Genomic DNA, 14,608 nt, shown 5'->3' with positions numbered 1-14,608 from the left:
ACACACATGCAATATGGACTTCAGTCTGTCCCTTCTTCTGTATTTATGTAAGGTGGAGTCTTTTTCTTGCTTATGAGGAAATTTTTGGAGCTTTTGTGTACCATTTCATCATATGTCTCTATACATTTATATAAAATTAGCTAAAATAATAGTTCATTTTCAATAAAAAGCTAATATAGCAAGGTAAATTAATATAAGTTTTGCCAAAATTGTATCATCTGATGAAACTTTGAGGGAATAATTTACGGAATAAAGTTTTATTCCGATTACTGAATCTTTGAGCTTTATAATTAGTACGAGGCCAGCTAACCCAACTATACATGGTCCATAATTAGTTGATGCTGACAAATCAATCATATGTTTGAAAAAGAATGAAACAAAAATATATCAGTTGATAACTTAGTATTGATGAAATGACATCAACGTGAGTGTTACGTAAATGTAAGATGTCTATTGATATTTTTTTTCTTGGTTGTTTAATCGGCCTAGTGAGATTACTTCACAGGTGTCATTCTTGTTGATTGGATTTTTTTTTTTTTTTTTTTTTTTTTTTTTTCTTAATTAGGTTCTTGGAGCTACCAGCTAATTTGATATTAACTTGTTGTGGGATACTTGACCTTATTAATTTGTCGATGGGGACTTGACTCTTGGGTCTATAACATTCTTTGCATTGTATAATTAAGGTAATATAAAATTTATCTAAAATGAAAAAATTTAGTTGAAGTCCCAAAAATTTTAATGTTTTGATTGATAAATACATCCATAAATATTTGAAAAATCATTAGCATTTTAGTAAGAGTATCTCCAGCGGCTTCTTAAAACACTTTTTTTTTTTTACGTAAAGTATACATTGTCCAGTAGTATACATTAGCATGTGTAATTTTTTTTCTTTTTTTTCTTGTTTTTTTTTTTTTTTTTTTTTTATCTCCAGCAGTATGTTAAGATACACTGTTACGTCACCAATGTGTAAAATTATTGTGTATTTTACACAAGTTTTTTATACCACCACATCAATATATTTTCTTACTCTCCCTTTTTTCTCATTCCATTAACTAATCAATCCTATTTTAAGTAAGTTTGTAAAAATTATGTGCACACCAAAATTTTTGTGTAAATCAATTATGACACATCATATTTACACAAAAAATATATATATACATAATTATTGGAGATGCTTTAAGTGTTTAATAAAACTTTATTTAAAAAAGAAATGGAGTTAAATGTTTGATTCTATCATTACCAAAAAAAAATAAAATAAAAAATAAAAAATTCATGAAAATCAATTGGTATATCATAAGTAATGTGAATATATTATTCAATAACTAGAGTTTCTAAAAAAAAAAAAAAAAGAAAAAAAAAAAAAAAGAAAACTTGGAGTATTTGGGCAATGAGATGTGACATTGGTCACATTGTTTCAGCAATAGACATGAAATGAAGGGGTGGAGCCAGAGGGGGCTAACGGACATGGCCCTCTCAAATTTTTTTTGAAACCCTTGTTTATATGGTTACTTAGGTAGATCCATAAAAATAAATGAATTTAATGAATTTTATTTTATTTTCTGTTTAAATAAATGAGCTCAAAATCACTTATTTTTGAATTTTTTTTTTTTTTTTTTACCAAAAACTCATGTTGTCAAGCAGTGCCCTAAACGACACTGTTTCCTGACGATTGCAGTTGAACTTAAAAATAAAAAAATATAAAAAATTTGCTTAGCCCAAAACGACGGCATTTTGGAAAACGAAAAATAAAATAAAAATTTACCCCGATCGAGGCTTGAACTCGCGGTATTCCGCGAGTTAGATTGCGAGTTCATGTGGGCCCGTCCAATTAACGCCAACCCGCTACAGGGGCATTTGAACTGTTCACTCACGGGAAGGCCCTTTGACTAGGCCGGTGCAGGTGCTCTTACGAGCCAAAATATTCTCTAATAACAATTTTCGTTATTCCTTGGGATTCATCAATTTCACCACTTCCTACAATAAATTTCACCACTATAATGATAAAATTTTATCAATCTCAAAAAGCAACAGGAAAATCGTTACGGATAGGATCTGGTTACCCTTACCACCCCTCATGAGATAAGAAATATGCCCTTTTGTTTGATAAGTCGTACTGTTAGGATTCCCTTATCTTAATGCCCGCACTCCATTTAAGAATACTCGCAGAATTTTGCACCCACGTGAATGAGAACTGCAGTGATTTTAGTTTTGTTCTAACATTTTGAAGAATTAGGGCATCCATATCTGCCTGTACTCGGGGGATACTAGCAGAGTTTACCTTAGATGAGTTAAGTAGTGTACTTATATATTGGTACACTCTCGAGTCTCTGAGTCAGTGCACACATAAAGACTGCAAGACAAATCTGTTTTTAACAGAATGATAAAAGTACAAATAACCTAATGCTAGGTTTTAGGTTACCGAATTTGCGTCTTGAATTTGACGTCGGAGAAAATTTAACACAAGTTTTGAACTTAGTTTTCTTTAATCTCAAATTCAAGGCACTGACTCAGTACTATTAAACATAACATAAATAGTTAGAATAAGACGTTATTGAATTTAGTCGGGTAATCAAGTGACAATATATGATTTTTAGTGGATGTCTGGAAAAAAGCTCAGTGTCATTAAAATTATCTAAACGTCATTAAATCAGTTCATTTCCATAAGTATTGGGTGCTGACTCTTTTTCTTTTGCCAATTTTTATTTTTTATTTTTTTCAGTATATGTTTTGGTTGAGAAAAGCATCAACAAATTTTTGGGCCACACCACAGTATGAAAAAAAGTGAAGAGGACTTTCTTCCTGTATTTCATTTTGGTTATTGAGTTTTCTTTTTATTTTCCCCCATTTTTTAAAGAATAAAAGAAGCAACAAATAAAGCTGAGAAAATCAATCAAAGAAAAGTCACCACAAACATTGATGTAGGAGTCAAATGCTCTAGAGCCTTTTGGCATTAATCAAGAATGTTGAGTTCATTCTTCTCTTACCAAACTAAACTTAATTCTAAACAGATTTAAGTGCTTTTAATAAAAAATAAATAACATAGGGTAATTTTTTTTTAGTGATAGTGACTTAATTTATCACATAATGTCCAATACTTAAATCCATACAATCCTAAAACAAAATTTTAATTTACAATTACCCCCTTAAAACTTTCACACTTAAATTTTAGCTCCTACTATTTTCATTTTATCAAACAAAACCAATCACCTAATATAGGTGACTATGAATGACCCAATGGAATAATATATAGTGATAATTTGATTCAACAGTGGGCTGTCTAACCACATAATATGCGTAACAAGATATTATCTTGCGCAAAGTCAAAAAAACATGAAGAGGGAGGTGGGGACAAAGCAATAGCTTCCTTGTTTTCAGCATTTTTGGATCGAGAATGACAATGCATGGACAGATTGTCATGCCCACCGAATGGGAGAATTGTCACCATCTGTCTAGGCTGGCTCTCTCATCTCTCACTGTCACACACACACACACACATCTGTGTCCACGCATATATATACATAGAGAGAGAGAGATAATTACATTTACTTGCACTAACATTTCTTATAAATTATTTAAATAACAAGAATCTCTCCTATAGTTTCAAATATAACACTGATATTGCTTGCCAGTGTTGACTTTGACCCGAATGTATAAGCTTCTTAAGGGTATTTTCGGGTTCTAAGTAAATCTTGAGCATGACATCATTAAATAAGAGTGTCAAATTTTATGACACGTGAGGTCAGTGTTACTCAAACCTAAACTAGAGGGGATGCCAGTGTTATATTTGAAACTAGAGGGGATGTCCCTATTATTTAAACAATCTACATGGAGGTAAGTGTACTTATCTCATATATATATACATATATATATATATATAGAGAGAGAGAGAGAGAGAGAGAGAGGAGGTGCGGTGCTCATCACCTAGTTCATGTGGCTGTTACAGTTTGTACTGAATGGTCGCGTTTGGTTGCGCACATGAATTAAGTCAAGGTAGCACCAAAGCTGAAACTGATGAAAGTCACAACTGCATTCTGATGCTGTACACCTTTGTTTCAAAAAGGCAAACCACCCAAATCCAGTGTCATGTGATCCTCACCTACCTAATCCAATTCAACGCCCTCCTGTTGCATTCATCCACCCCATATTAGCCCGTAAAGCTGCAATGCATATGGTTGACAAATGACAACCACACACCATCTCATGTTCACTTTCTGAGTTTTACCCCCATTGAAGATGGGTTCAAATTCCCAGTTTTCCCAAACATCATATATACACGCGTGTGACGGTAAGTCTCAGGTTCGAAATTGAAAATAACCTCTCCACATGCAGACGTAAAGCTGTATACATCTCTCTCTCCCAGAACTGGCAGTGGCGGGAGCGCTTTATATTTTCAGACAAATTTACCACCTGAGCTCAAATTACTTTACCTGTTAACACAAGCAGAAGCTAAATTGAATCCAACAGCTATGTATATTTTATATTCATAATAATAAAAGAACATCCCCTAGCACATTCAACACACAACAAAAAGCCCAGATTTATATGCTGTTCAAGTAGATTTTGCTTTGCTTGTATACTACCTCCTAAAAACCAACATCTCATGGTTCCAGTAGCTCTCTGTTTGATGTTCTTCGAGTATCTAAGAAAAAACTCAAACAAGTAGAGCAGCTTCATCAGGTCAAAATCAAGTACAACAATTTAAGTTTGTCTAACAACTTTTTAATTCTGTAACAATTCCATTTAAATGAGGCTGAAATCATCAGTGCTATCACCAATAATGAAGCCTAAGTACCTCTCTCGGCTCTTACAGTAACTCAATGGGTATAATGGTGTGCATGGTTACAAGAAATAGAAGCCATCACCAGAAGTAAATGGCACGGCATTAGTACCGATTTTTGTATCATGAACTTGGAATTTCTTTCAAATTTTCACCTATTACAGCCATAGTTTTCCCCTTTTTCCAAATGAACCTTTCTTGAAAGTAACTTAAACAAAACACAAGCAGATCATACAGCTTATTCACATCCCTTTGGACGTGAAAACACACCCGAAAAAGAGCTCATGCCTCATTAAAATGAGTGTTAAAGATTTCCCAATGTATTCTTCAATTGATTTGACGGAAGGACATATTCCACAATTTCATCAGTCATCTGGAAAGCCTAGAAATTTGTTTATAAGTTTAGCAACAGGTGTGGCATCACCCGGGTGGTATGTGATGAGAGACTCCAAATCCATATCCGCAATGGTCTGGAAGAGTGTTTGAGGGCGTGCACAAAACAAATGCTTCCTCTCAGCTAATTCTTCTGCTAGCTCACTTTGATGATTGTCCATCAAATCCTCATTCACCACCACAATTAAAGGTTTACCCAGCCGCAATGTCTCAAAGATGCTCCCGGAACCTGCAACACATTTAAATCCAATTACATGGATATCCTCCTCCTTTCTCATTCATTTTTCTTCATTACTTGTTCTACATCACACTCTAGATCAGACTTTTCTTTTAAAAAGGCAGTTAAACTACAGGAGCAGTATAAATCATCCTTGAAAGAAAGATAAATATCATTCATAATCTGATAGGTACTGTTTGGTAAGAGCATACGCTAGCAACTTACTGTACCACACCCCACTCCAACAAAGAGAAACAGTTTAAAGGCCCATAAGCTTATTGCATTCTCAAATGTTAAAACTGGTATCTGTTGGGAGTTGTTGGGTACCGTTTCCTAGAAGGACTACAGAGCATGAATGAGTTCATGTGCAAACGTCCACACAAAAAATATAAAAAAATAAAAAAACATTGGAGAGAAAATTCATATGTTATAGTGCAGACCTAGAGGGACTACAGAGCATGAATGAGTTCATGTGCAAACGTCCACACAAAAAAAAATAAAAAATAAAAAATAAAAAATAAAAAAACAACATTGGAGAGAAAAATCATATGTTATAGTGCTTGTGATGGAAACATGAGAGGTTTAGAATATTACGACTAGAAGTGCAGATTTCTTCAGTTATAGTAACAATCATCAAATCAAGCATTATATCAATCCTCCAACCATGTTATGAAAATAGAAAAATAGTTAATCTGAGGGGTAACGAGTAGAGGCAACTAAATGGCAAATCTCTTGTGGGTTTAAAAAAATTCAAGGATAAAGAGAAATGACATGTAGCAGAACTGCAAGGACTTAGAAGTTCTAAAGAAGTTTTCAAAAGGTGAAACTGAGAGTAATGGGCCAAGTGCTTTTATGTTAAATTCATTACTCAATGTATGTCCCAGTTAGTGAGGTCATGCTTTTGACACACTCCATGAAAATGAAGCATATCTTTGTAGCAGACCTTTAATCTTCTTAAATGATCAAGTAACAGAGAAACAGGCCCAGTTACTGAAGTCATGCTTTTGACGTACTCCATGAAAATAAAGCATATCTTTGTAGCAGACCTTTATAATGGCTTGGTTGCCTTCTCGTCTTTGGCCTAATCTCTCTTCAGGCCGAGGGCCTTTCTCCATCTCTTCTTGAATGATCAAGTAACAGAGAAACAGCCTGTGGTAAAGCTCCACCAAATGACTGCTTATTGATTTGTCCAGATTTAGCAGTTGGACCAAATAAGTAGAAACAGAGTAATATGGTAACTTGGATAAATCATGCTACGTGTACTCATCTAATATGTTTTAGACACAAGCATACAGTTCAGTAAATACTTATTTTAGCATATCTACTTCTTTTGGGATTTATTTCCTTAATTTAATTTTCCATCAATTCACCGTATAGTGAATCTTTTAGTAAAAAACAACCTTAACAGAATGACATGCTATAAATTAGTTCTTTCAACGGAATAAGGATAACTCTGCTTGTGTTATTCCTAATGTCATATATTTATACAACAGATCACAAACCAAAAAAGATAAAAAAAAAAAAAAAAAGAAAAAAAAAAGTTGCATTAAGTAGCTGACAACCAGCCTAAAACTCTTGCCAAACACCTACAAAATGAATCCCAAAAATATTCGAGTAAATCTATGGTGTATATTTTTGGTGTTGATATTATTTACTTTACTTGACTACTAATTAGAGGCTTGGAGAGAAGTTCTAGAGTCTAGAATCAAGAGGGTTAAACACAAGCAAGATTAAAACTAAATATATGGAGCGTAGCATAATAAAATTTTACATACAAGTAAAAAGGGAAGAAGATCAAGGGTCCAGAATCATCAAAAAGCGGACATTTTTGTTCTCCACATAATTTTTGAAAAAAAAAAAAAGGAAAGAAAAAAAAATATTTGATTCTCCACAAAGAATGATAGACTGGAGACAAAGTTATACATAGAATTAAACAGAAAAGTGCTTCATATTGTATGATCAACTATACCTTTAACAATTGAAAGTTAAATTAAAAAAAAAAAAAAACAATTATCAAACCAGTCGTGCTTTGTAGGACAGAGATGTGTGGGCTGTTAAGAGGACAACATTTTCATCCAATCAGTTTGATCAAAATGGAAATATTAGGACGAAGGAGCAAAAAGTAAGAAATGACAAATTGTGCAAATGAAAAAATTTATGAGATGGTTGAAATACCTTCTATTAAATGCAAAAATGAAAGCAAATTGATCACAATGATTTGACCCATATACAGAGAGAATCAATCAATGAGTGAGGAAGAGTGATATCACCGATATTGAGAGTAATAGTACAAGAAGGGAAAGACCAAAACTAACATGGTTAAAATACAAAGGAAGAATATGACAGCATGTGGTTTTGACTGAAGTAATAGTCTTGGATGGAATAGAATGGCGAAATATGAAGCCAACCTCAAGTAGTTGCCAAAAATTCGTTGAGTTTATTTGACAACGCAAGGAAGGTACATATTTCAAATGATTTGGATCACTTGAACTGAAAATTTCATTGGCCATTCTCCAAATCAAGTCTAATTTATTGACAATCTTAATTGAAAAGGGTCTACCAAGCCTGGGAGTAGTATAATAACAGATTTTTTTTGTTCTGTCCAGATGAGAGCTAGGGCAGGGCCTCCCACAACCTAGAATAGGATATGCCATGAGCTTACCTGCATGACTGATGACAAGAGATGCTGATCGCAAATTGTCAGCAATGCTTGACGAAAAAGTAAAGTAGTCTACAACCAGGGACCCATCTTCTCCACTAGACTGCATATTAAAGGTATAAATGAGAATTGAAATAAGCATGAACTTACAAAACATATCTGACAAGAAAAGAAGCATCCATACTTAATTTGGAATCCACGGTTTTAAAAGCAAATCTCGTCAGAGGAAACATTCTCCCCAATGTAACAAGTGCTTAAAGGAAATTCAAATAAATTTTGTAGGTGCAAAAATATCAGGTGTTTGTCCAAACAACCCTACCGAAACACCCAAATTGTCCACAAACACAGATAAAAACAGAATAGCGTATACACCATAACACCCCTCGCTCTCTCTATATACAAAATGGATTTTAGTTTCCACCATATAATCTCAGCTAAGCGAGTTTTAAATGACCGCATCCTGACCCGCCGTTTACTCTTTCTTTTTTAGTTGAACATTAAAACAACATGGAAGAAGTCACAGCTCCCTACCTCAACACAGACATAGACTGTTGATGTGACAAGAACTATGCCATGATGCTATACTTAGTGTGATCATTGATGTGATAAGAGCCTACATAACAAGGCTACTTAGTGTGACAACTACTGGAGCAACAAGCGGATTTTGATTTATAATAGGCTTAAATCAACGGTTGACAATTCTTTAGTGCTCAAAGAAAAGAAAAAAAGGGGAAGGTAATTCTTTAGTGTTCAAAATTGATTTAACTGAAAATGAATATTCACATGACGGAATGGAACAAATATCTGAACAAGTGATTTAAGTCACATGAAAGTGTCATGCAGGGTAAGATGGAACTTCATTTTATTAAGCTGGAAAGAAGTGGGCACAAAAGTCAACATGAAGTTGCAGCATTACGCTGGAAAAACTGTCCAATGTTTTATAGCTTCTCACCTACCACACTGATGTAGCAAGAGGCTTGAAAGTTCATCACAATGAAAAACCAAAATCAGCACTCAATGCAAGTTTTAATGGGGCATGTATTACCAGGATGCACCCCACCAAAGGATTGAGGATTCTGCATACCAACCAAAATCTTGAGAAGTTCCGACACGACAGATTTACTGGTAGATTCGGGAGTTTAAAAAGAAAGAAAAGTTATTTTTTCCTCTTTTTCATTGTTTTACCAGAGCAAAATTGAATTGTAGGAGATGATTGTTTACGGTATAACAAATTTCCATTATAAAGTTCTTTTTATATGATGTTTCCTATATTAACTTAGTCAATCAGTTTTTTTTTTTTTTTTTTTTATTCACACACAAGTCCATTTACCAAACATTCAAGACATGGTTCAATATTTTAATCAAGTTTTAGCAGATACAAATCCACCAGGGCTACCATCCAACAGATCAACAGTAATATTGATGCTCCTACCTTAATATTTGCTTGCATATTCGTATTTTACTTGCATAAAATTCTCTTGGTAAATTAACACTATTCACAAATGGTGAGACTCCATCCATAAATACTCCATGGGTTAAGCTCCAGTAAGTATCCTCTATAGAACTTGAAAGTGGAGTCTTCACTGGTTTCTCACTTTAAATCCATCATTGCAGCATTCCCCTCAGTCAAGTAGTCAACCAGCCCAAAGTCATATATCTAAACACCATAAAAAATACCTAATGTCCTTATAACCATTTCGACATGTTCTACAACTTCTGCCAGTTAATCTCTTTCAAATCTCTTAACCTAAAAATTTCATCCTCGGGGAAAAAAAAAATCAAAGGAGCTTCCAGTTACCTCTGAACGTCATCCCTCTATATCGCCATATCTTTCGAATTTTTTTATTTTTATCGAGGTGGTAGAGTTTGTTGGATTTGAAAATTAACTAGATAGTTGAAACAATAGGCATCATTGCCTAGTGCTGTGGAAGAAGCTCCGACTGATAAGCATGAAAACTCAGGTTCGAGTCTAAGAGCAACCACTTTGTATAAAAGTAATGTCAAAGCTTAGGTCTTCTCCAGTCTTACCTTGCCACCACCTTGTGTAGAGGGAACAAGATTGAGTAATGGATTTTTTCAATAATAAATCTTGACATTCAGTTTCTATTTTCTAATAATAATAACAATGAAACATGTTAAAGAGGAAAGAAACAAACCTAAAATCAAAGTTTAAAATACCTTGGTGGGGACATAGGATCCACGACCCATTTGAATGAGAAGGTCCGTATATCCTTTGGAAGAGAGTGTTTCCTTAACTTCCTGAGTGTCCACAGCTTTAACAAGAGCATCAAAACAAGTAGTTCCCACAGTCACAAAAACAATTCTCTTGGAATTTGACCGATCTTCGTTATTGCCCATCTATTGCTGGAATGTTTTCTCCAAGTAACCACCCGAGATCAGTAACTGTTACAAGTGGCATCAGATATTTAGTGATCAACACAATTAAGTATCTAAGCACAAAGCAAGGCATAAATTGTAAAGGTAAGCAACAAGAGAATTTACTGTGATCATAGGGAAAAGTACAATAGTAATTATATGAATGACTAAAAATTGCATATAAAGTTTAAGATTGATAGATTTAAAGAAAAAAAAAATATGGAAGGATCAAGGATCAAAGTTTCTTTCTATTTCCTTCAAAACAGCCAGATTGTTTCTGTTTCTCAATGGACTGCAACAAAACATGAGCGTGAGTGGAACCCAAACTTCACATTTTCCATTGAAATGAAGTTTTCAGTCAAAGCATGCTAAAAGTGATTGAAACATAGCATGACAGTCAGATTTTTTTAATAGATAATAACATCCTTTTTTTACACCAAAAAAAAAAAGTGGGGGAGACTGAAGGATTGCAACCTGAAAAGGTAACAAGTATCTCTGAATTCTAACAAAAAGAAACAACGAGAAGTAGAGGAAGAAAAATTTATCTTAATACTTAGTTAAAATTACTAAAGCTTGCTTGCTAATTGTTTCACTTAGGTTATTATTTTAATTGCAGCTCATGTCCAAGTGCCAACATCAAATATATGGGAAGTTGGATAACATCTAAATGAACTTCTGTTAATTCCAAGTATGGGTAGTTGAATAACATCTACATCCAAATCACAGCCATCATGCAAATGGCCATGAAAATGAAGAAAAAAAAAGGGACAAGAAAAAATCAGTCTTATCATCAGCCAAAATAGAGTGAAGATGTTCAGAATTTCTATAACTCTAGTTACCCGAAAAGAGAACACAATAGATATACTTCAAGCATCTAGGTGACAGTATCTAGATAACACAAAAGGCTAACTATTAAGACATCAAAAATCCCCAGTAAATGCAAAGAAACACATAAACTAAATAACAAAGATTCGCACATAGAATAACAGAAAATATAGTGTAACACAACTGAGGAATTATTATAAGTATATAAAGGGTTGAGAAAAAAATAAAGGAAAGTGGTTAGTCCAATTGAAAATACCAAGCAGCTCATACACTAAACTGCCATTTAACAACAACAAAATTTCAACAGCATATAAAACAGTCATCAAAATTATCACAATCAAACAATCACCAAAAAGATATATTTGTATATTAGTTCAGGAGGCATTTTCAGGATTGGGAGATCGAGGATGTTTCTCGTTTTCTAGAGCTGTTGTATAGCCAGGTGATTTCTTTTGGGGAATCAGATTGGTGGTTCTAGATTCCTAACTCGCAGGGCCGTTTTGAGGTTAGGTCCTTTTTCAGATGCCTTTCGGTTGGTCATGGAGATCCCTTCCCTTGGAAGTCTATTTGGCGGTCCAAGGCTCCCCGCAAGGTCGTCTTTTTTGCTTGGACCTCTGTCCTGGGTAAGATTTTAACCCAGGATAATCTGAGGAGGAGGAATTAGGTGGTGGTCAATCACTGTTATATGTGTTTGTGTAATGAGGAGTCTGTTGATCACCTCCTTTTACATTGCAGCATGGCCAGAGATTGTTGGGATTTGATGCTTAGATTATTTGGGGTCCATTGGGCCATGCCTTATTCCTCTAGAGGGTTGATTGAGGCTTGGAGAGGCGTCTCCGTTGGGGCTGGCATTGAGGACGCTTGGAGGGCTACGCCGCTTTGTATCTGGTGGTGTATTTGGCTTGAGAGAAATAGGAGATATTTTGACGGAAAAAAGAAGCCTGTTTCTATGCTTAAGTTCTATGTTATTTCTACTCTTTTTTGTTGGGTTCCAGGGAGAGATTATAGATTTATGGAGGAAATTATTGTTTTCTTGGCCTCTCTGAAGGTCTAAGATGCCCTTTGGCCCTTTTGTTTTCTTTTGTTTCTCTGGGCTTCGCTCCCCTTTTGAGCGTTTTTAATAAAATCTTACTTATCAAAAAAAAAAAAAAAAAGCAATACGCAAGAAAACGAATAATATATGTGAACCAAGAGAAACCAGTGTCACCAATATCATTTCAAGAGAGCTAAACAAGTGCATGTTTAATGAAGGTGGAAAAATAATAATTCAAGATAGCTGTTTCATTTACATTGAAATCAGTTCTAAAAATAATGGAACCAAAACAACTTTCTACGTAATGAATATTGATGTGAATCATACAACTTTGTGATTTGGATAATTCCCCAAATTTTTAAGATCTTTCTTCTTCAACCTGAAAAATAAAATAGTTTACCCGGTGCTCGTGATCATCACCTGAGGGGATAAACAATAGTTCTTCATTCAAAAGGAATTCAACCAGACTTTTCCTCCTATCTAAAGTTTCTCTTAATGTCTCTGACTCCCATGAGTTTTGCTCCATTTAAACATATTTGATGTAGATTTTAATATATATATTGCTCGGAAAATTGGAAAATTGAATGGATTCTATTGCAAAAAGAAGTCAATAAAACCAGTATTGAAGATCATTCTAAACAGTACTTGGTGATACCAATAACGCTAGTATTAACATCTATATCTACATAGTCATACCATTCATTAACAATTGCAGCTCACTACCATACTCATCTCTCTTCATCCTCAAATTGACAGGAGACAACAACCCTTTAATTTTCTCCAAATGCACTATGAATTAAGCAAAATTGAGTTAAAAATACCAAATAAAGAACAAACATATCCCCAATATAGGGTGAATGACAGAGACCCACTTACGCAAGTTCTATCGAGATTTTATATGAAATCAAACAACAATGCAACGTAATTTCGTAAAGACCATCTCAAATCAAACCCAAAATCAAGATAACAACAAACAATTAAATGAATTTTGCGAATTTCCAAAATTAAGCCTTGCGAAATAAAAAAACATAAACCAGTAAAAAAAAAAAAATCAAAGTACCTCGAATATAGGATGGTCGTTCGTCCTCGATGGAGGTCGCCGGCGGCTCTAAGTAGTAGGATTTGATCGTCGCTGCCCCCGTCGGAGAGAGAACGTAAGAAGCTGAAAGAAAATTCGTTTAGTTATATTTCGTTTCGAGAAGTAGATAACTGTAACTCAGCAGCGAAACTTACCGTCTTACCCCCCAAAAAAAAGCAAATCACAGTAAAAATATTTCAGAGTTTCACACGCTAAAATAAGCCAAACAATGAATTTTTTTTTTTTTTTTTTTTGTGGCATTGTGTGGGATATAATATTTTCTACAATTTTTATTTATTTATTTAATTTTCATTTTCTAAGTTCTCCATGCTTAATTTCACTTTATCATTACATATTACATACTAGTAGTGGTAGACATTATGATTTTTTTTTTTTTTTTTGGTGGCATTGTGTGGGATATAATATTTTCTACAATTTTTTTTTTTATTTATTTAATTTTCTTTTTTTGAGTTCTCCATGCTTAATTTCACTTTATCATTACATATTACATATACTAGTAATGGTAGACATTATGAATTTTTTTTTTCCTCTTAGCATGCTGATCAAAAGATTCAATACCTTGCAAATGGTCAAACTTTTGAAAATTATGTAAAATTTGGTGAGACCCTAGTTTGATGAGAAATTATTAAATCTCGGATTATTTAATAATTTATTTTTAATTTGACAAATTTTCGTTTAGTCGATCCAATTCAGGTGATAAATTTGAAAATAAGTAAAGATATTAAATTCTTTTCTTTTTTTTTTATTTTTTTTGTCGTGTAATATCAGCCAAATGTCATTTTTAGAATTGGAAAGTATACAAAACTACCTAAAAAAGGCAATACAAAACTAATTTTAAAATGAGGGCATATTAGTAAGGGAAAATTTAAAATTTCGCCAGTTAACTTTGTTTATTTTAAAAAATGTCAACTTTTTCAACTTTTGGGGTTCACTGCTAAGTTTTTTACACTAATTACAAATTTATACAAAAATACTATTTAGACTTTTTCATGTTCCAAAATACCCTTGACCTTCACCGGTCTTGAGGATTTCAATGTACAGTCCGGTGAAGAGTACAGAGAACATTTCCGGCGAGCCTTAGATGACCCAATTCAGGTGAGCTCCAAACGTACTAACGGCAATCCTCTTCGTTGTTGTCGCTGAGGTCGCTGCTTGGTAGCGATCTGGAGCAGCCAGTTTCGCCGGAGGCGGAAGTGGCACAGGAAGCAACGTTAACAGAGAGAGAACTC

At 34.0% G+C, this 14,608-nt stretch overlaps 1 protein-coding gene across 1 annotated transcript; it reads right to left on the bottom strand.

The window, feature by feature from the left end:
* Positions 1-4,640: 4,640 nt before the first annotated feature.
* LOC132294644 (uncharacterized) lies at positions 4,641-13,479 on the bottom strand. Its single transcript, XM_059792566.1, has 4 exons — positions 13,341-13,479; positions 10,225-10,449; positions 8,050-8,149; positions 4,641-5,399 (listed from the first exon to the last, which is right to left on the bottom strand). Exons 2-4 carry the CDS (start codon positions 10,402-10,404, stop codon positions 5,143-5,145), a joined length of 537 nt encoding a protein of 178 aa, XP_059648549.1. The 5' UTR covers positions 10,405-10,449; positions 13,341-13,479; the 3' UTR covers positions 4,641-5,142.
* Positions 13,480-14,608: the final 1,129 nt, after the last annotated feature.

The sequence above is a fragment of the Cornus florida genome, unplaced genomic scaffold, assembly GCF_030987335.1.
Source record: "Cornus florida cultivar Cherokee Brave unplaced genomic scaffold, ASM3098733v1 CherokeeBrave_3.0.0_Hap2_Chr02, whole genome shotgun sequence".
In the NCBI taxonomy this organism is placed as follows: Eukaryota; Viridiplantae; Streptophyta; class Magnoliopsida; order Cornales; family Cornaceae; genus Cornus; species Cornus florida.
This window is presented reverse-complemented; position numbering and strand designations above follow the sequence as displayed.

Bases quoted from the DNA above. Each gene is read 5' to 3' on its own strand.
- LOC132294644 (XM_059792566.1), bottom strand. From the start codon at position 10,404: ATGGGCAATAACGAAGATCGGTCAAATTCCAAGAGAATTGTTTTTGTG. The intron at 8,150-10,224 runs GTATTTTAAACT...TTTAATATGCAG, and splicing joins GATCCTATGTCCCCACCAAG to TCTAGTGGAGAAGATGGGTC. The intron at 5,400-8,049 runs GTAAGCTCATGG...AATGTGTTGCAG, and splicing joins TCTTGTCATCAGTCATGCAG to GTTCCGGGAGCATCTTTGAG.